This window comes from Bactrocera dorsalis, chromosome 6 (genome assembly GCF_023373825.1).
Source record: "Bactrocera dorsalis isolate Fly_Bdor chromosome 6, ASM2337382v1, whole genome shotgun sequence".
NCBI classification, from domain to species: domain Eukaryota; kingdom Metazoa; phylum Arthropoda; class Insecta; order Diptera; family Tephritidae; genus Bactrocera; species Bactrocera dorsalis.
The window spans coordinates 14,492,486-14,514,894 of record NC_064308.1 but is presented as its reverse complement, the minus strand read 5'-3'; the positions used below and the strand labels follow the sequence as shown (position 1 = coordinate 14,514,894).

The 22,409-nt window shown below is 36.9% G+C and overlaps 1 protein-coding gene across 1 annotated transcript; it reads right to left on the bottom strand.

Annotated features, from left to right (window-relative positions):
• Positions 1-2,069: 2,069 nt before the first annotated feature.
• Positions 2,070-8,358, bottom strand: LOC125779138 (putative nuclease HARBI1). Its single transcript, XM_049459769.1, has 4 exons — positions 3,395-8,358; positions 2,889-3,330; positions 2,677-2,821; positions 2,070-2,609 (listed from the first exon to the last, which is right to left on the bottom strand). The coding sequence occupies exons 1-4, from the start codon at positions 3,514-3,516 to the stop codon at positions 2,236-2,238; spliced, it is 1,083 nt and encodes a 360-aa protein (XP_049315726.1). The 5' UTR covers positions 3,517-8,358; the 3' UTR covers positions 2,070-2,235.
• Between the last annotated feature and the right edge of the window lie 14,051 nt (positions 8,359-22,409).

Sequence of the window (22,409 nt, the reverse complement as noted above, 5' to 3'; positions counted from 1 at the left end):
CCAAACGAATGAATTGATGGGGACATTCTTAATAATGTACGACAACGATATTTTAATAAATAATACAAAGTACCCGGTGAGCGAAAAAAGTCCATATATGGTACCTGAATTAACGAACCGCTTCAAATTGAATATCTCCGAGCATGCCACAATCCCAACGCTACCTTACCTGCACCAAATACACATACAAAACCTACAGAAGATAGAAAAATTTAGTGAAGATGCATCAAAACGAAATATATATTGGTATGTCCTGATTTAAATAACAGGTACATTAATAACAACCATAATTGTGTACCTAAAATGTAAAAGATCAGATACAGTAATCAGCACATTTTCCAACCCATCGCAGCCAAGTAACCTTTTTACAAATGAGCATTTTGACCTGATGATAAAAACTATCGAAAGCAACCTAAAGCAGATTCGGGACGCATCTGTTTAAGGAAGGGGATAGTTATAGTCAGTTATACGTACACATGTATTTAGTTATATGTATATATACATGTTTACAGATACATCGTTTACAACCTAAGTGCAGCTAAGACAACATAAATATTTATGTATAGTTATAAGTACTAGTTGTAGATAGTCACACATGTGTACAAATACTTTTCATTATCAGTAAAAATAAGAACAATAAGAATGTAAATACAAATAGTCCCAAAACCATTAATATTTCCATTCCTTTGTTAGAAGTAGAATAGGTACACATAAGATTTGAAAAACAACTGACCTGCGCGTCGGTACTAGCATAAGTATAAATAGATGTAGTTTGAAAAAGAACAAATAGAGGCCCCTATTATGAGTTGCATTCGATCTTCGCTATTCGCTGGCTATCGAAAATCGAAAATCGAATGCCAAATTCGTATTATGAGCTATGCAACCCTGTCGAAATTTTCGTTGAGCATCGAAATGGCTGTCGAACAGAATTTACCTATCGACAGCGTAGCGTAGTGAATGGAAATTTGTGAAAATGTAGGTTTTTTGCGTTTATTTATTGCTTTATGGTAACAAATAATTAATTTATACTATTTTTGTTAATTTTATGCAGGTCGAAAGTCGTGAGCACTAAACAGCAGTTGGAAAAACTGGTAGCTTTAATGGAAGAAAATCCACAATTTGCAAGAGGGATTTGCACCAAAGTTCAGGCGGCAACAAAATGGGAGGTATTTGCTTTGGAGCTAAACTGTTTGGGTCCACCAACTAGACCAGCGGCAAAGTGGATGAAGGTTCATAAAGTTGTTCTGTGTATTTTGTGGAAATACATTTTTATTTGAACATTGTAGGTATGGGCTGATATGAAGTCAAAGACAAAAAAAAAACTGTCCCAAAACAAAGCGGAGTGCAGAGCAACAGGCGGAGGTACTAACAGGCTGCAGGGATTTTCTAATACTGAAGAGAGTATTATTGGCTTACTCGAGTTTGATGCCTGCATAAACCCGCCGGGAGCCGAATTTGGTCTAGATATAAGTGGCGATGTTGAACCACAACTTTCAGCTCCACCAAATACCACCCCACATCCTCAGGCTGAAAACTCTGAAGAAAATGAAGTGGAGTTTCATTCTGAGGCTCACGAGTCTCCAGCACGCAAAAAGCGGCCAATTAAAAAATGCAACAAGGCAGAGAGGCTGAGGTTACTGGACTCCCAGACAAATGCCCAGAAACAGTTTTACCAAGAAATGGTCTCCACTTTAGGGGTCATACGAAAATGTGCTGAAGAAAAAGTGGAATACCAAAAGAAACAGTATGAACTGAATAAAAACGCAACAGAGGCAATCCTACAGCTGAAAAGGGAAAAATTGCGGGTTTACAAAGAAGAAGTCTTAAAAAGCCAGCAAGATCGCAGATCAAAACTGCAGTTAAAACTTGCAATTTTAGAGTTAAAAAAAAAATCTTTAAACAATTCTTAACTTTTATATTTAGATCTAAGTTAAAGTGCCTTAAAGAGACTGAATTCATATTTTTTGTGAATGTATGTTGAAATGTAAATGAATTATGTGATATTTTTCGGTTTCTATTAGTATTCTAAGTAGAATAGGTAAATGAATTATGTGATATTTTTCGGTTTTTATTAGTATTTTAAGACTGTATATATTTCTAAGTACAAAAGGTAAATGAATTATGTGATATTTTTTGTCAAAGAGTAATTTTTATTACGTAGATAAACATGAACAATGAATTCCATAATAAATATTTTGAATAAATAAATTTCTAATTTATTTTTTTTAATTATATCTAAAACGTTCTTAATATACGATTTCTAATTGCTGCTGCTTCCGAGTCGTTATCAGATTCAACTTCAATGACTCCACCATGACTATCGTTTGCCTCATTAGGAAATTCTTCAGGAGAAATTTCAACTTTATAAAATATGCAAATGTTGTGTAAAGCTGCACAAACATTAATAATTTGTGTCGCCTTTTTTGGAGAATAGTGGAGAGCTCTTGCTTGTAACAAACATCTGAATCTATTTTTCAACACTCCAATATTGCGCTCTACTATATTTCTTGCTCTCGAATGTTGTGTATTGCATCTGCTTTCTGGAGATCCTTCTTCAGAATTTCTAAAAGGTGTCATCAAATAAGTTTTTAGAGCGTATCCAGCGTCTCCTATTCAGAAAAAAAAATTATTCTAAAAAATATAACGTTTTGCTTTTTTAGTCAAACATATATGTACCAAGTAGCCAAGTATTGCGAAGACCATTTTCGACTTGCTGTTCTAAATATGCTTTCAATGCTGACATGTTGAAAATCATTGAATCATGCGTTGCCCCGGGATTCTTTGCATTTATATACCGTATGTTCATTGTATGATCACAAACCTGTAATTAATATAAAAGCCAAAAATGCTCAACTACAAATTTACGATAAACTTGTATGCATACTTACAATCATAGCATTAATGCTAAAGAATCCTTTTCTGTTGTAATATAAATGCTGCAACTCCTTTTTGGGAGCCACAATTTTGATGTGTGTACCATCAACACAACCGATTACCCCAGGAAATCTGGTATTATTATAAAAATGGGATTTTGCTTGTTGCATTTCAGCCTCGGTATAATTGAATTTTATCCATCTTTGGCAAATGAAATTCTCCAGGGCATCGAGTACCTCAGATAGTACCACAGACACCGTGGGCTGTGCTAGTCCAAGCATATTTTCATTCCCTATACTAAGTTGATACGATCCCTGAGCACAAAATCGTAAAGCTGTTGCCAATTTTAATATATTGGGAATAGATTTCGCTCGTGTGCATCGCTGCAGCATTTCCTCTGTAGCGGACAGCAAATCAACGAACGCCTCTTTCGACAAACGAAAGTTTTTTATAAATCTACAAATAAAATTTCTTAAATGTTGAACATGTAGAAACCTCTAACAAATAGCATTGTACTTACGTAGCGGAATCCAATTCCAAAGGGTTGGAAGCGTCCCTTAACTTCTTTCTATTTCTGGCCAATTCCACTAAGCTTTCATCCTCCTCTGAAGAATCGTCAAACCACAATTCAGTCGTAGTCATATTTTATTTTAACTTTTATTTATATTTACTTTATTTATAAAATATTTTTTAGCTTTACCTTCACACTTCGTACACAAAACGCTTTTAGTTTTTACACCATCTGACAGATGTATACTATCGTGAACATTCAAAATGATTGCAATTCACAATAACGCCAATCTTCATCGAATGAGCGTCGTAATACCAAATGCAAATTCGTTCGACCAGCATTTTCGATCGTTGTCGAAGATCGAATGCAACTCATAATAGGGGCCAGAATAAAATGGACCACTGAGCGAATAGCACGCGTTATTTCATTTATGCAAATTAGTTTTGGGTGAGAATTGTGCTTGCACTAAGTACGTTTATGGGGAGTTGAATTCTTGCATATTTTTTGGAGCAGGTTGGTTAATGGTTTGAGGAAATAACCCGTAAGAAGAAGAATGTAAGATCGCTAGTTATAGCGTACCTTTAGGTTTTGCAAAATAATTAGGCATGAAAATCTGTAACATTATTGTGTATGCAAGTACGTTTTTGGGGAGTTGAATTGTTGCATATTTTTTGGCGCAGGTTGGTTAATGGTTTGAGTTTTTGTTATAATGCTCAAAATGTAGTATTTAACTTTTATTTTAGCGAAGAATTATTGGCCGTTCCTTACGGCAGACTTGGAGGAGATAGGGATTTTGCTGCGGGACCTAACTGAAAAAAGTGATAGTAAAACCGTAAGAAAAAGACCGTAAGCTTTTCGAGCTCAAAAAGCTATTTATAAGTATCTTTGTTTAAGACCCAGGATCTTAGGCCCCTGTCACAAAGACCCCAGAAAGCGTTTTGTTTCCGGTATAGAAAAAATTAATGAAATGTTGACGCTTCCCTCTTTATCTCATCTTTATCGACTTCCAAAAGGCGTTCAATACACTTCATAATCTGGAATGCATTCGATAATAGAGTGGTCCCCTTAAAATTAATTGATTTAATAAGACGGTCTCCTCTGATGTGGGTTATCAGCACACATTACTCGTATCAGCTAGTACTCTTTACACTTTTGCAACCAGTTACTACAGAGTACGAGTATTATAGTTTTGTTCACTTAACGGTTGTTCGTATCACCTAAAACTAAGCGAGATAGATATAGGGTTAAATATCTATACTAATTATATAAAATCGCTTATATGAAAAATGTTTGTAACGGCTAATCTCCTAAAGTTCTGAAGCGATTTTTATAATTTTTTTTTTTAAATAAAGCATTTGCTCTAGGCTCGCGAGTGGTATACTTTTTTTTAATTTTCCGAAATCAAATCCTTTTTCTTTCGGGTGAAGTTTTTGAAAAACCAAAAATATTGCAAGCATAAGGTTTTTCGTTCACCAAACGCAGTCTACAGCGAAGCGCGCTTTGTGTGTGTGCGTGTGCCCTTGATCGTTTGCGGCACGCACTCTCTCTCTCTTCCATCTCTGCACATCTTTTCCAGCATAACGTAATGAAGTAAAGTACATACATATGTATGCACTCTCTCTTCCATCTCTCACATCTTTTCTACATAACTTATTGAAGTAAAGTACAAAGCAAAAAAGTTTGCATATATAAATGATCGCAGAACAAGTGAAATAACGCTAAACAGCACAATCAAATGCTCGCATAAATTGCCGTATGTATGCATGTATGTAGTTATGTAAATACAGTGTCAACTATATTTATTCTGTTTTACAGCTACTTATTTTGCAGCAACGCACCGTTGCTTGAATTACTTTTCTTATTGTCTTTGTACTTTTTTGTAACAAAGCACATTGAAAATAAAAACAGAACGCTCTCCGTAAGGAACATCCAAAAACCAATAAAATCAAATATTAAGATGTAATGTGGTTTTCATGTGTGTCTGCGAAATACTTGCTGGTTTCTTCTAACTTTATTGTATTTATGATCGTATTCTGCAAATGGTAGAGTAAAATTGGAAATTCATTGTCTTTAAATCAAAAGGTAAAGATTAGATTTAAGCGAAACTAATTTGGTTAATAATAAATATACGGTTTTTACAATAAAAGCTTTCAGAGATGCCAAAAGCAAAATCTCAATTATTTAGATCCTCATCAAATAGACGGCAAATTCAGCTAAAATGAAATGAGACGGTCGACGAGAGTGCAAATCGCGTAGAGAATGTAAGGTTGCAAATGATGCAGAATAGACAAGGGGCGATTGCTTTCAAATCAGCGTTTAACTATAGACAGGATTGTAATTATTTGGACCATTCCCTTTTATTCATTGGTCGAATGAATGGCATTTGCAATTTTTGTAAGGCTAAAAAGTGTGTGAAAGAGGCACCAGGTTTGTGTTGTAGCAAGAGACATGCAAGTGAGACATATAGGTGAGCCTTCGCTGACAATCAAAGCGTTGCTTTGAGGTGAGCATCAGTCGTCCTGTCACTTAAAAAAAAATATAAGAAAATGCAATGGTTATACTCTTTATACTCTTGCAACCAGTTACTACAGAGTACGAGTATTATAGTTTTGTTCACCCAACGGTTGTACGTATCACCTAAAACTAAGCGAGATAGATATAGGGATATATATATGTATATAAACGATCTGGACGAAGAGGAAAGTTGAATTTCGGTTGACTGTCTGTCTGTCCGAACACAAATCGCCACTAACCGAAAATATATAAAGTTCCATAACAGCGCTCAATTAAGATATGAAGCTGTAAGCACAAGGAATGGCAGTAGCTAAGGGCACCTGTGGGCACAACCTTTTGAAAAAGTGGGCGTGGCCCCGCCGTCTAATAATGTACATACATAGCTCTTAAACCACTTAAGCTACAACAACCAAATTTGCTGAGCATAAATCTTATAAGAACTTCTACCGACCAAAAGTGAATGAAATCGGCGGATAATCCCGCTCATTTCTACTAAAAGCACGATAAATTAATAACTTAAATTAATAACTTAACAAAGACCACCAGTATGGTATGAGAAAGCTTTATGGGAGCCGGTTTGAAAATTAGACGATGAGTGTGGTACCGCCAACTTTTTGTTATAATCTCATATCTCGGGACCCGACTGACCGATTTCGACAAAATTTAGTACGTGGCATTCTTCTTATATTCCTATGTAACATTGTGAAAATGTACGAAATCGAACAACAACCATGCCTACTTCCCATATAGCACAATTTTAAATTCCACTTGATTCGTTCAGTTTCCAGTACACAAATCAAGTACCTATGAATAGAACTGGATACAACTGTGCACAATTAATATCTTTAGTGTATGCCACCTTATGACAAAGAATTGTTTAAATCCAATCAAAACTGTTCAAGCCCCCAGGGAACCGTGTACTTAGACCCCGATACCTATTTTCAGATTTTGTTATGTATTCTTGTAATGTTAAAATAATAAAAAAATATATTAAAAATATTAATTTACATTTTTTACTTGAAATTTCTGAATCTAGACTTAAATATTCCCTTAACATCGTATCGGACGGAACGGAAGAAATAAGTTGGGGTCAAAGTAGAAGTTTCGAAGACCTAGACTATACGGAGACATTATATGTTTAATAACACACACCTTTGCAAAAAGAAACCCATCAATGGGGCAAGAAACTGCAGCGAAAGTAAGCCTCGCCTAAATCAAAGAAATGCGTATAAACACCACCTATACCCAAAACTTCCAAGTCGATTGTAGAGAACTCGGAAATGTGAAATTCTTTTATTCACTTCGGCAAGTTATAGGCGTGCACATTTGGTTTTACCAAACTTGACTATTATTTTGTTATTTTAGTTATTAATTTGAATTACAATTTTTTTTTATTTTACGTAATTCATTACGAGTATTTCTTAAAATACTAAATTTTCTTAATACTTATCTGACCACCACGTTTCTTTTTTTTGTTATTTTAGTTTTTTAGTTATAATTTGAATTACTTTTTTATTTTACGTAATTGACTATTTCTTAAAATACTAAATTTTTTTAACTCTTTCAGTCACGCTTTTAGATTAAGAATATATTGAATGAATATATTGAATATCGATAGAAACAAAACAATTATGAGTTACTTTTATTTTTTATTAATATTATATGCTATAATGTAATTCTCCGGAACGAAACTAAGGTAAATTTTTTTTCATGAAAATCTGAAAAACAAGCTTTTCCCTTGCGTAGACAAAGAGGCACTTTACATGTACTACACTGCCATACAGTACGGACCGGAAATATTTTATTGCTGCATAGACAGCATCTTCTTGATGTGCTTCTTTCAGGTTGATGGCGACTGGATTCAAGACGAATTTCTGAAGGGACTGTTGGCTTGTGACGTTTTATAAATGCAGGGCCTGTAGAAGAAGCTGTAGAGTTGTGGTTGCTGTTCACTGATTCGGGCCTTCGTTTATCTCTGACAAATGCTGGGGCCAGTAGACCCTGGTATACGCTTCGTCTGAATGCTTTCAAAGTCAAAGGGCATATATCCCTGCGTGAAGAGGACTGTAGTTCTTTATAAATTAAAAAAGCATTGACAATACTACAATCAAGAAAATGAAAGAGAATCCTGTGCCACCACTTGTGGGATTTTCTATCAACAGCATAACTTCCTTTCAGTTGATCGAATTTATCAACGAAGTTCATATTCGCATTGTAATCTTTCACTGATTCCGACATGATACTTCAATACTGGTACCATCACGCTTTCGGCGGGTAACTTTTCCGACATCCGTAGGGTCATGATAATTTGATAACATGAAAACTGATCTCTTATCTTTCCATTTCAAAAAAGATATTTTTGTGTCACTCATCCGGTAATCATGTTCTCCTCTTTGCAAATGCTTTTCTTCTTTGAGCGTTGGTAAGAACTTTCTATTTGAGTTCACAGTTCCACAGGCGAAAATATTATCTTCTCGTAATTTAACTTGCAAAGGTAACTGTTGAAATAATTGTCAAGATAGACTTTATGATTTTTGTGTTTCAAATTTTCGCAGAAATTTCATACAACTTTACCACCTAAGTCAGTTTCAACGCTATCACCCTGTCTTCCTGTGTAAACATCAGAATCTAGGCAATAACTTGACCATGCACACATCATCCACACTTTGTACCCTCGTTTAGTAGGGTTTTTCGGCATGTATTTTTTCAGATAGTTCCTTCCTTTGAATTTTATAATACTTTCATCAATCGCAACTTTTTCTGATGGTTTGTAGTTTTTTTTTTTTAATTAGTTCGCATGATGTCCAGTAGTGGTCTAATTTTATAAAGTTTGTCAAAATCTGGGCAATTTCTATTGGGCATTAGACTATTGTCATTTACATGTAAGTAATTCAATATCCATTGTATAATTCTTCTTCCATTTTGGAGCCATTGTAGCCGGTCTGTTTGAGTTTACAGTATTAGACTATGTAAATTCAGGATACCGAAGTACTAAGTTAGACAGAGGGATGACATCATCGGAATAAAAGTTGTCATAATCAGTCATTTGAAGTTCTCCAATCGAATCGCCTAACACCAGCGGGTTTGGCTGATTTTCTGTATCCTCATTGCTACAAATACTCTCGTTATCTGAAGGAATATCTTCAAACAAGTATTCCTCGATTTGTCTATTATTTAGCTTGCGCGACATACTGAAATAAATATAAAAATACATAAATACTTACATGCCTAACTCATATGTAGATTAAACCTATAAATCTGCAACAGTCACGGTGGTTAGTTTACTAACCACTATATTTTCGTCGTTAATACACATTGAAAATAAAAAATTAATGATAGTTTCATACACATACATAAGAAATAGATATAGGAGAATAAGTTTAATACAAAACATTAAATAAAAACGTTGCTTACCCGCTTCACAGATATTTTTTATCAAACACAAGAAAAAATGTACGTTAGCGCAATTTTCAAATGAAAACAAATGAACTGTCACTCATCGAATATGCCGCTAATCGGTCGCACCTTGTCAAAAAGGTACAAACATTCATGATAATTCACGCGATTGTCGGTAGATGGCGTGGAATTAAATATAAAAAATCGGAAAGAGGTGGTTATTGACACTAACCGCCACGACTGAAAGAGTTAATACTTATCTGTACTTAAATAAAAACTAATCAGCGAAATTTGAGAGAGCAAAATCAAGACAACCTACATAAAATTAAGCAAAATTTTTTTTGCAAATTGTATCGATTCTACATTATCCGAAGGAACTTCGTTCCTACCTGGTGTCCTACGACTCCACATTTCTTTTTTTTTCAATAAAATGGGAATATGGCAAACCAGATTTTGCGAAGAAACATCAAATCAACAATTGTTTGTATATATACAATACGCTGAAGAAAGAAGAAGAAAGACTTTTGTGCTATTTGCTATTGTGATCGCATGTACTGTACTATTACAAAATCACAGTTTCACAAGTTTATGGTGAACTACTATCGCAATTCACAAAATCGAACTGTTGTCGTAACTCACAGGTTCGAACTGCTATCGCAAATCACAGTTTCGTTTCGAACTGCTATCGAAAATCACTGGTTCTAACTGCTATCTCAATCGCAGTTCATAGAAGCGAACTGCTATTTATAAAATGTGATCGCAGTTGCGATTCGCGATTTTTCAATCAAGCTTAATATCCGGCTCTCTTCTTCTTCTTTACTGGCGTAGACACCGCTTACGCAATTATAGCCGAGTCAACAACAGCGCGCAAGTCGTTTCTTCTCATCGCTACGTGGCGCCAATTGGATATTCCAATCGAGGCCAGGTCCTTCTCCACTTGGTCCTTCCACCGGAGTGGAGGTCTTCCTCTTCCTCTGCTTCCCGCGTCGGGTACTGCGTCGAATACTTTCAGAGCTGGAGTGTTTTCATCCATCCGGACAACATGACCTAGCCAGCGTAGCCGCAGTCTTTTAATTCGCTGAACTATGTCAATGTCGTCGTATATCTCGTACAGCTCATCGTTCCATCGAATGCGATATTCGCCGTGGCCAACGCGCAAACGTCCATAAATCTTTCGCAGAACTTTTCTCTCGAAAACTCGCAACGAGAACTCATCGGTTGTTGTCCAAGCCTCTGCACCATATAGCAGGACCGGAATTATGAGCGACTTATAGAGTTTGGTTTTTGTTCGTCGAGAGAGGACTTTACTTCAATTTCAATTTCCTACTCAGTCCGAAGTAGCACCTATTGGCAAGAGTTATCCTGCGTTGGATTTCTAGGCTGACATTGTTGGTGGTGTTTACGCTGGTTCCAAGATAGACGAAATTATCTGCAAATTCAAAGTTATGACTGTCAACAGTGACGTGTGTGCCAAGTCGCGAGTGCGACGACTGTTTGTTTGATGATAGGATTTATTTCGTCTTGCCCTCGTTCACTGCCAGACCCATTTGGGTTGCTTCCTTGTCCTGTCTGGAGAAAGCAGAACTAACGGCGCGGGTGTTGAGACCGATGATATCAATATCATCGGCATACGAAAGCAGTTGTACACTCTTATAGAAGATGGTACCTTCTCTGTTGAGTTCTGCAGCTCGAACTATTTTCTCCAGCAGCAGATTGAAAAAGTCGCACGATAGGGAGTCACCTTGTCTGAAACCCTGGTATCGAACGGCTCGGAGAGGTTCTTCCCGATCCTGACGGAGCTTTTCGTGTTGCTCAACGTCAGTTTACACAGCCGTATTAGTTTTGCGGGGATACCAAATTCAGACATCGCGGCATAAAGGCAGCTCCTTTTCGTGCTGTCCAAAGCAGCTTTGAAATCGACGAATAGGTGGTGAGTGTCGATTCTCCTTTCACGGGTCTTTTCAAAGATTTGGCGCATGGTGAATATCTGGTCGGTTGGTGATTTACCAGGTCTGAAGCCACACTGATAAGGTCCAATCAGTTTGTTGACGGTGGGCTTTAATCTTTCACACAATACGCTCGATAGAACCTTGTACGCGATGTTGAGGAGGCTTATCCCACGGTAGTTGGCGCAGATTGTGGGGTCTCCTTTTTTATGGATTGGGCATAGCACACTTAAATTCCAATCATTGGGCATGCTTTCATCCGACCATATTTTGCAAAGAAGCTGATGCATGCTCCTTATCAGTTCTTCGCCGCCGTGTTTGAATAGCACGGCCGGCAATCCGTCGACCCCTGCCGCTTTGTTGTTCTTCAGGCGAGCAACTGCTATTCGAACTTCTTCATGACCGGGTAATGGAACGTCTGCTCCATCATCATCGATTGGGGAATCGGGTTCGCCTTCTCCTGGTGTTATGTGTTCACTGCCATTCAGCACGCTGGAGAAGTGTTCCCTCCATAATTTAAGTATGCTCTGGGCATCGGTGGCTAGATCACCTTTGGGGGTTCTACAGAAGTATGCTCCGGTCTTGAAACCTTCTGTAAGCCGCCGCATTTTTTCGTAGAATTTTCGAGCATTACCCCTGTCAGCCAGCTTATCAAGCGGTTTGTACTCACGCATTTCGGCCTCTTTCTTCTTCTGTCTGCAAATGCGTCTCGCTTCCCTCTTCAACTCTCGGTATCTATCCCATCCCGCACGTGTTGTGGTCGATCGCAACGTTGCGAGGTAGGCAGCCTGTTTTCTCTCCGCTGCGACACGGCACTCCTCGTCGTACCAGCTGTTCTTTTGCACTTTCCGAAAACCTATGGTTTCGGTTGCAGCTGTACGTAAGGAGTTTGAAATGCCGTCCCACAGTTCTCTTATACCGAGTTGTTGACGAGTTCTCTCAGAGAGCAGGAGTGCAAGCCGAGTAAAAAATCTTTCGGCTATCTGTTGTGATTGCAGCTTCTCGACGTCGAACCTTCCTTGTGTTTGTTGTCGTGCGTTTTTTGCTGCACAGAGGCGGGTGCGAATTTTGGCTGCAACAATATAGTGGTCCGAGTCGATGTTAGGACCTCGGAGCGCACGCACATCTAAAACGCTGGAGACGTGTCTTCCGTCTATCACAACATGATCGATCTGGTTGGTGGTTTTTCGTTCCGGAGACAGCCAGGTAGCTTGATGAATCTTCTTATGCTGGAATCTAGTACTACAGATAACCATATTTCGGGCCCCGGCGAAGTCGATCAGCCTCAACTCATTTGGGGATGTTTCCTCGTGGAGGCTGAATTTACCGACCGTAGTGCCAAAGATACCTTCTTTGCCCACCCTGGCGTTGAAGTCGCCAAGCACGATTTTGACATCGTGGCGGTGGCATCTCTCATAAGTGCGCTCCAAGCACTCATAAAAGACATCTTTGGTCACATCGTCCTTCTCTTTCGTCGGGGCGTGGGCGCAAATCAGCGATATATTGAAGAACCTCGCTTTGATGCGGATTGTGGCTAGACGTTCATTCTTCGGAGTGAATGATAGTACTCGGCGACGGAGTCTCTCTCCCACCACGAATCCAACACCAAACTTGCGCTCCTTTATATGGCCACTGTAGTAAATGTCACAAGGACCTACTCGTTTCTGTCCTTGTCCCGTCCATCGCATTTCTTGGACGGCGGTGATGTCAGCCTTTATCTTTACGAGGACATCTACCAGCTGGGCAGCGGCACCTTCCCAATTAAGGGACCGGACATTCCAGGTGCATGCCCTCAAATCATAGTCCTTATTTCGTTTGCCATGGTCGTCATCAAAAGGGGGGTCTCTCATCCGAGGCTGTTGGTTGTTTTTCATTGGGGGTGTTTTTTTACGCGGCGGGTCCCAAACCCAGCGCACAACCCTATGCAGGGGATCTTTCGCCTTCTCACTTTAGCTCGCCTTCAAACGGATGTTCTTAGGCTAGCCAGAGGATACTTGGTCAAAGACCGGAAGTCGTGAGCTGCTTGAGTCATATGTAAAAGAATCGTTTCTGGCCACTCCCAAGTGAATGACGATCAGAGAACTTTCATCACTTGCGTGAACTTCTACACATGACTCCATCCTCCAGTTGCGATTCGCGATTTTTCAATCAAGCTTAATATCCAGCTTTCAAGTAATGTAAAAACTTCATTTAAAAAAATGCTTAAGAAACGGTCAAGGAATTTTTCTGCGATAAATTTACTTGTGCTAGTATGCAGCTCTCAAGAAATCTAGTACAAATTTTTAGTACTTTTTTCAATAAAATGCGAATATGGCAATCTTGGTTTTGCGAAGAAACATCAAATCAACAATTGTTTCTTGCAGTAATCGTTAAAATCGTCTTAAATTAGTTAAAAACATTGTTATGAAGTACTAGCAAATACCCGGCGTACTTTGTTACGCCGCAAAAACTGAAACGATGAGGGTATTGGAAAGAATTTAATGTAGTTTAAAATGCAAATAAAAGAATACCTTTATTCGTACATGTAAACACACATACATGAGTATAATGTGTAACTCATGTTAGACTTACAAATATTTACTACCCATATTTGAATTAATTGCAAACACTTTTAAATTCATTAACGTTATAAATAATTTGTTTATTAAATTCTTTTTTACAGAAAAATTAAAAATAGATAATAAAAAGGTAACAATTCAAAACTCTTACATAAAATAAATAGGATTGTATAGAGTAAATATTAATTCAAGATATGAAATAAGGTATACTATAATTGATGTATTTTGGAACAATAACCAAAAAGGATATATTTTAATTATTAAAAACTTCAGTGAATACAACATTTTTTGTTTTATTTCCATTGCCAGAAATGAGGACAGTTTGGTTTTGCGGGGAACCAATTCGTGACAGAGCCACATATAATTGACCGTGAGAAAATACTTCGTTTCGAAAATCTATGCCAACAGTATTAAATATTTGTCCTTGGGACTTGTTAATGGTAATCGCAAAACACGTCTTAACGGGGAACTGTACTCTTTTGAAACTAAAAGGAAGATCTGTAGGTATCATTGGTATCCGAGGGATCATTGTGCTTTCGCCTGCTGCAGGTCCGGTTAAAATGTTTGCTTGAATGATATTAGGCATCAAGTGCGTTATCTTCAGTCGAGTGCCATTACATAAATTGGGAGGCTTAAGATTTCGTAGAAGGATTATTGGCGTACCAATTTTAAGTTCTAGTTGAAATGGAGGTAGTCCCGAGGGATTAAGAGAGTTAAGAAACTCCGTTGGATAGTGAACAACGTCTCCTTCATCTGTCACTGTGTCAAAAGAATTGTAAATTTTATATTCTGATAATATTCTTTGACAAACGGCTTTGTTAATTTCGTCTGCAGCGGAGTTCGTCGAAGTAATTATAGCTCGCTCATATAACCACTTAGAGTCCTTGTGGTGCAAATTAATAATATCTGGATACACGTTATCAATAAGTTGGTCAACTGTTCTAGCACAGGTTCCTGCAATATCTGGCATTATTACATAACCATCTTTGGTGACAGATTTGCAACCGTTACCTATTTTAAGTAGGAACTCTGCAAACCGATTGGATGGTCCAGCTCCACAAAGATTTATTCGCATATTGGCAGTCAATTTTAATTTTTGTACATGAGACCACAATTCCGATTTCTTTATGCACGCGTTAACAATATCTGTCCTTGTACCCTTAGGAACCACCGGTAGAGTTTGTCTAAAGTCTCCTGTGAATACGAATGTAACTCCACCCATTGCCGCATGCGAAGATCTTAAATCTTTAAGAGTTATATCGACCGCATCAATATGACACTTATGAGACATTGTGCACTCGTCCCATAATATTAGCGATGCTTTCTGAAGTATTTCGGCCATAGGGCTATTTTTCTTGATCGAACAAGTACACCTTTGTTCCGGTAACAAACTAAGTGGTAGCTTAAACGTAGAATGAGCAGTTCTTCCTCCACACAGAAGAGTAGCAGCAATACCTGAAGAAGCAACTGCAACAGCAATTTTGCCTTCACCACGAACTTTAGCTAAAATTAGTGAAGTTACAAAGGTTTTGCCTGTCCCTCCTGGCGCGTCTATAAAAAAAACATTTCCCAAATTATTATCCACACTTGAAATGATCTTATCGTATATTATTCGTTGCTCTGACGTTAGCTTTGGTTCATTTGCTAGTAAAAATTGCTGTAGCTCATGGGTATTATACGTTGTTTCCGCGTGTAACAAATGTGGTCTAAGTTTGAGTTACTTCGATTTGGTTCAGGCAAACCGAAATCCTTTAAGTGTCTTTCTCCGTAAGAGAAAACTAAATTCTCAAGTAAAATTAGTCCTGTATTAAAAATGTCATCAGTAAACTCCATCTCAGGATCATTACTACTCTCGCGCATATTATGTAAAATATCTGCACATAAATCTTTGCAGAATAAATTCCATAATCCTTCCGGATCAGAAATTTCGCAATAAATAAGCATTATCGCAAAAAGCTCTCGCATTTTGCATGCGCTATCAGAAATGGTGGCATCAAACAATGTATTCTTCCAGTGGCTATCGTCCTGTAGCAATTGTCGTGCTTGGCAAGCCGCCTGATATGTTGAATATAGTTGACCATCTACTCGCCGTAAATCAGTGAAAGATGTCGAAAGATGATGCAGCAATAGTCTAAGGTAGAAGCATTCTGAGTAATTGGGATGTATTGTGTATACCCTTCCTAACGCAGTATCTCGCTTAATACCGGGATGATTAGGGACATTCTGTCCACGTTTTCTACGTTGCCATTTTTTATTAGTCCAGGTGTAGAATGTGGGTACTTCAGAATACAACAAAGTTTTTGCAAAATTATCAACGGAACAAAGGGAAAAAAATCCTGTCAAAGTTGTTTGTGGTGGTTGCTGTAGCACGTGTTCAACATTATTCGCTGTGAAGTAAACTCTTTGTCCATTTTCTAAGCGAACAGATAAATGTACAACTGTTGGGAAACGCTTATGAACCGAAAATCCCAATAACCTCCAAATACCCTCCGATGTACTTAGATATCGTCCATTCAAAAAATTTTGCACCTCGTCTTTATTGTTCTGAACAGAAAAGGTCGCTGCGTCGCTGCCTTTGTTGACATATTTACAAATGTATTTAATTGCTTGCACAGAATGGCAGTACTCTACATTGATGTGGGCGGAGAAACACCTGGAAAGAACGGGGCAATATGGAACAATCCATCGATTGTCGACTTTGTACCCAGAGGCAAGTAAATGGGTATGTCCACCATCCGCTGGAGACTTTCGCCTATATTTTGGATATCCATCTTCTCCGGTCTGAGTATGCTGCATAAACTCGCGCGGGTATCTTTTTGAGCATCGTCCATTCGACATGCAGGGTGCTGATGGGTTATTAGACCCACATGGACCGTGGATCATATTTTTAGTAACAATATCATACAGCAAAGGATCTACTTCTTTATTTGGAATTTCCGCTGATATAATCCGATCCATTTCATCGGGTAGAACTTTGTCTGCTAGCCAAATTAAAATATGCCCCAAAAATTTCTTTTTTCGTAATTATACTCATGAGTTGATGTAGTTTGATATGGAATATTCTTGAAACAATGTCATGACACTCACATGGTCGTTGATTTGGAAACAATTCGTTTTTGATATCACTCCATTCTGGATTACATGTAAAAGTTACAAATAAGTCAGGTCTACCATAATGACGGACATATAAGAGTGCATCTTGTGTCCGTTCATGCAAATATCGAGGAGAGCCAGTAAACGAAGAAGGCAAAATTACCAACTGGCCAATATTTTCGGGGTTGCGATCTTCGTTAACCGCATCTCTTAGGTGTATATAATTTTCTGCACGTAACGTCTTTTGATGTCCTCGTATAAAATTCAGCCTTTCCGTAATCATTTTAGCAGCCATGTCCACACAGTATTGGTTGAAGAGATATCCATACCTATGAATCGCATTAAAGCTATCTTCCCTTACCATAATTCTATATGCGTAAAATTGCATACACGAAATTGTTTTTTGTGGAATAAGCGCCCCACTGTTTGGACAAGTTTGCGGTATATTAATACAATAATCGTCCTCACCATTCAAAAATATAAGAGGGTACTGCAAGGGATCATATGAACGATGAAGTTCTGATACCCTATGGAGAGTGTTGTCACGTGAATGTAAAATAATATCACGGGGGCCAGAATTTTCGTTAACCATCAATACTGCGACCTCATCTGTGACGGGGGCATTATAGCGGCCATAATGTTCATTAGCGGGGTGCTTGTCCGCATGGATTACAACCTTATAATTATTCGAATTAGTGGACATACGGACTATAGATGTCTTGAAACTTCTAACATACACATTATTTGCTCGAAGAATTTCTTGAATTGATTTCAAAATGTCTCGTTGAAGAGTTGGTGTAGCACTTTGACGTAAAGAAAGTTGTTCCTCTTCGGACGAAAAATATATTTGCAAAAATTTTGGTGTTGTGTTCGGCGCTGGCAATAAGCTCCCAATAACGTGGTAAACTTGTCCATGTATTTTAAACGTTGGCATGAAATTACCCTCCCTAACTTCATTACCACCAAACGAAGTCATAGCGAAACAACCATTGTATTATCTTAGTGACAGGACGACTGATGCTCGCGCGTAAGCAGCGCTTTGATTGTCTGCGGAGGCTCACCTATATCTATTAGTTTTACATGGCCCTTGCTACAACACATACCTGGTGCCTCCTTCACCCACTTTTTAGCCTTACAAAAATTGCAAATGCCATTCATTCGACCAATGAATAAAAGGGAATGGTCCAAATAATTACAATTATGTCTATAGTTAAACGCTGATTTGAAAGCAATCGCCCCTTGTCTATTCTGCATCATTTGCAACCTTACATTCTCTATGCGATTTGCACTCTCGTCGACCGTCTCATTTCGTCTTAGCTGAATTTGCCGTATATTTGATGAGGATCTAAATAATTGAGATTTTGCTTTTGGCATCTCTGAAAGCTTTTATTGTAAAAACCATATATTTATTATTAACCAAATTAGTTTCGCTTAAATCTAATCTTTACCTTTTGATTTAAAGACAATAAATTTCCAATTTTACTCTACCATTTGCAGAATACGATCATAAATATAATAAAGTTAAAGAAGAAACCAGCAAGTACACACACATGAAAACCACATTACATCTTAATATTTGATTTTATTGGTTTTTGGATGTTCCTTACGGAGAGCGTTCTGTTTTTATTTTCAATGTGCTTTGTTACAAAAAAGTACAAAGACAATAAGAAAAACAATTCAAGCAACGGTGCGTTGCTGCAAAATAAGTAACTGTAAAACAGAATAAATATAGTTGACACTGTATTTACATATCTACATACATGCATACATACGGCAATTTATGCGAGCAATTGCTTGTGCTGTTTAGCGTTATTTCACTTGTTCTGCGATCACTTATATATAAGTATAAACTTTTTTGCTTTGTACTTTACTTCATTACGTTATGCTGGAAAAGATGTGCAGAGATGGAAGAGAGAGAGAGTGCGTGCCGCAAACGATAAAGGGCACACGCACACACGCACACACGCTTCGCTGTAGACTGCGTTTGGTGAACGAAAAACCTTATGCTTGCAATATTTTTGGTTTTTCAAAAACTTCACCCGAAAGAAAAAGGATTTGATTTCGGAAAATTAAAAAAATAAGTATGCCACTCGCGAGCCTAGAGCAAATGCTTTATTTAAAAAAAAATTATAAAAATCGTTTCAGAACTTTAGGAGATTAGCCGTTACAAACATTTTTCATATAAGCGATTTTATATAATTAGTATAGATATAGATATTTCATTTTGAAATGTTGTATAAAACTTACGAATCATCAACAACAGGGATGGGCACATTTTTAGCCCGCAAAGTTAGCAAAGTGCGCACGGTGGCTTGATGAGGGCAATATCAGTTTACGGAGAGAAGGGCATAACAAGTTGCGAAAAGTTGCGAAAAAAATCAATTACATTCCTCCGAAACTTAATGTTCATCGCAGAGTGGTTGCGGCAATACTGACTAGGGTTGTCGAAAAAATGTCGATACATCGATATATCGATATAATTTTTTCAATGTAACAATATTTTTGAGCGATATTTATTGTTTCGATATATCGAGGTATCGATATAATATTATAAGTATTGAAAAGGCATAAAAACGATATTTTTATGATCAAAAAATTCTAAAACCTTTTTTATACTAACTGTTTAGTCCAAACTCCCACAAATTACATAAAGTAATAGAAGCGTAATGCAGAGGAATATCAACCGCCCCAACTTCACTCAACAGGCGAAAGAGGAGAAAAAGAAAACATATTTTCCCGCGTTTTTTACAAAAGAATTGTGGGCACACTGTTCGTCAATTATTCTTCTTAGAAACTGAATACTTAATTCGTAGTTTCTAGAAGCGTCACTTATTTTTCAGACACCAAGAAGAGTGCAAGTGTTCAAAAATTAGCTTCAATAAATAATAAGTATAAGTGTTGGCTTTAATAAAAGTAATCTCCTGTAATACCCAGAAAAGAGAATCCAACAAAATTTTGATTTGATTTTCAGCATTTTACTCCAGTCCCTTCCGACATTGCTCTAAAGTATTTGATATCGCCTGCGTCCTCGGTTTCCTCGGAGAGAGTGGCATCTGCTGTGAATCTCGCAGTACCCAATAACAGAAGTCGGCTTACAGCCGAGCACGTAAATCAAAGAGTTTTTCTTATGTCTGTATCAGATAAATATTGGTTTGATTAATAAATAATTAATGTTTTAATTGTTGTTCTTGATTTATTAAGGTAAGATGATTAAAGTAAATTAGGCCAAATATTTTTTTTCATATCATACCGATACATCGATATATCGATATTTTTAAATAAAAATATCAATGTCGTTATTGATATATTCAAAAATTACCAATACAATATATATCGATACTTTATTCCATTTCCGACATCCCTAATACTGACATTGTACACAAATTAAAGAGCGGAAGTTTACTTCATATCGGAATTGTACAGTTGTGTGAACAAAAAGAGGTAACCATAATTTGCAGGGTTTAGAGTTTCGCATTAAAATTTGTTTTTATTTACCTTTGCATGGTGAGAAATTCTAATCACTGTTAGGAAAAAATATATAAGTTATACTTGTATCTGAAAACAATTTTATTTAATAAGAAAACAGCATATTTTAAAACTTCACAACACCTATATTTGTTTCTATTTTGTTCACACCACTGTACATGTGATAGATCAGTTAATGGTGGTGATGCCAGTTGTAAAAATTCATTTAGATACAATTGGGCAAGCTTTCCTCAAGTTGTAGGCTTTTATACGTACAAATGCATATCTGCATATATAAAAAATAAAAGATACTTGTGACCGTTTTATTTACATATTGTGTTTAAACACATTGCAGTTCCATTTAATGAAAATGCTTATATAAATATATGATTTGTGATATTTTAAGTTTGGTTGTTTTATCAAAATCAAAGAATTGAGGTTTCTTTCCATAATTGTTTTGTTAAATTTTAAAAATCTAAGTTGCCTCTGGAAATGTATTAAAATAATAATATGCGCTAATAAATCATCAAATAAAAATATACAATATTTGCGCGGTATGGCATTATTGATTGAGAGTGGCTAAGCACACAAATAGAATACAAACGCTAATGGCAGAAACATCTTCTCACTTCGCCACGAGCGGCAAGCGTTTTGTTCACGTTTTCATTCGAACAATGTTGCCATTACTCAATACGCATATGTAGTTTTGTACACATCTAAGTTTTCAATTATAATTTTTCATAATAAAAAATATCAAAACTGAAATCAAACTATTAAAACTAGTTTATATATTTGTAAATAATAGCATTCGATTCTGAATTTGTGTTGTTTTAAGAAAATTTCAAATATATTGAAGACAATTTTTGTAATTACTACAGTATATCGAGCCTGGCAACCCTGGGGTGTGAGAGAGCAATCAGCTGATTCGTTTGAAATTCTAGGATTGGCGAGTGGTAGAAGGGTTGTTGGGTTGTTATTTTATTATTGCGCTCTCATAAGATTCATTTGGTCATATGTGTTTGAAGAAACAGTGGTTCAGAAACTGAAGTTATTATTGAAATTACTTTTTATAAGGAAGTTTAAAGAAATAACCTGGTATGAAACTTTTTGCTTCGAAAATTATATATAAAATAAGAAGTAGGTTATCTGATTTAAATTTTGGTACTTGGTACAATAATGCGTGGAGCTATAGCAAATGACATTAAACCAAACATATAATTTATTATTTCAAATAAACAAAATTAAATGCTGATATAAAGACATATTAAAAAAATGATTACTAAAATCAAATATTTATTATACTTTTTGTTATTTGCCTTACATTTTATAAATTTACTACTGCTCTTACTTCCCTCTTCATGTTTGCCCGCGATGATCCCCTCACCGAGCCCTAAAAATGTGCACTCGTGCCCGCACGGGCAAAATGCCACTGAGGGCTAATATGCCCATCCCTGATCAACAACATTCCTAAAATCGGAAGGAAAATAATTATGTTACAACACACATACATACATACATATTACGCACAAAGTTTATTTTCTTTGTTTATTCTTTCTTGCTCTTCTAATGTGGATCATTCACGATGCGTAACCAGCTGTCAAAACTACTTGAAGAAATAATGTATTTTTATACTCTCGCAACAAAGTTGCTAAGGAGAGTATTATAGTTTTGTTCACATAACGGTTGTTTGTAAGTCCTAAAACTAAAAGATATAGGGTTATATATACCAAAGTGATCAGGGTGACGAGTAGAGTTGAAATCCGGATGTCTGTCTGTCCGTCCGACCGTCCGTGCAAGCTGTAACTTGAGTAAAAATTGAGATATCATGATGAAACCTGGTACACGTATTTCTTGGCTCCATGAGAAGGTTAATTTCGAAGATGGGCAAAATCGGCCCACTTCCACGCCCACAAAATGGCGGAAACCGAAAACCTATAAAGTGTCATAACTAAACCATAAATAAAGATATTAAAGTGAAATTTGGCACAAAGGATCGCATTAGGGAGGGGCATATTTGGACGAAATTTTTTTGGAAAAGTGGGCGTGGCCCCG

Bases quoted from the DNA above. Each gene is read 5' to 3' on its own strand.
- LOC125779138 (XM_049459769.1), bottom strand. From the start codon at position 3,516: ATGACTACGACTGAATTGTGGTTTGACGATTCTTCAGAGGAGGATGAA. The intron at 3,331-3,394 runs GTAAGTACAATG...TTTTATTTGTAG, and splicing joins TTGGAATTGGATTCCGCTAC to ATTTATAAAAAACTTTCGTT. The intron at 2,610-2,676 runs GTACATATATGT...TTTTCTGAATAG, and splicing joins TCGCAATACTTGGCTACTTG to GAGACGCTGGATACGCTCTA.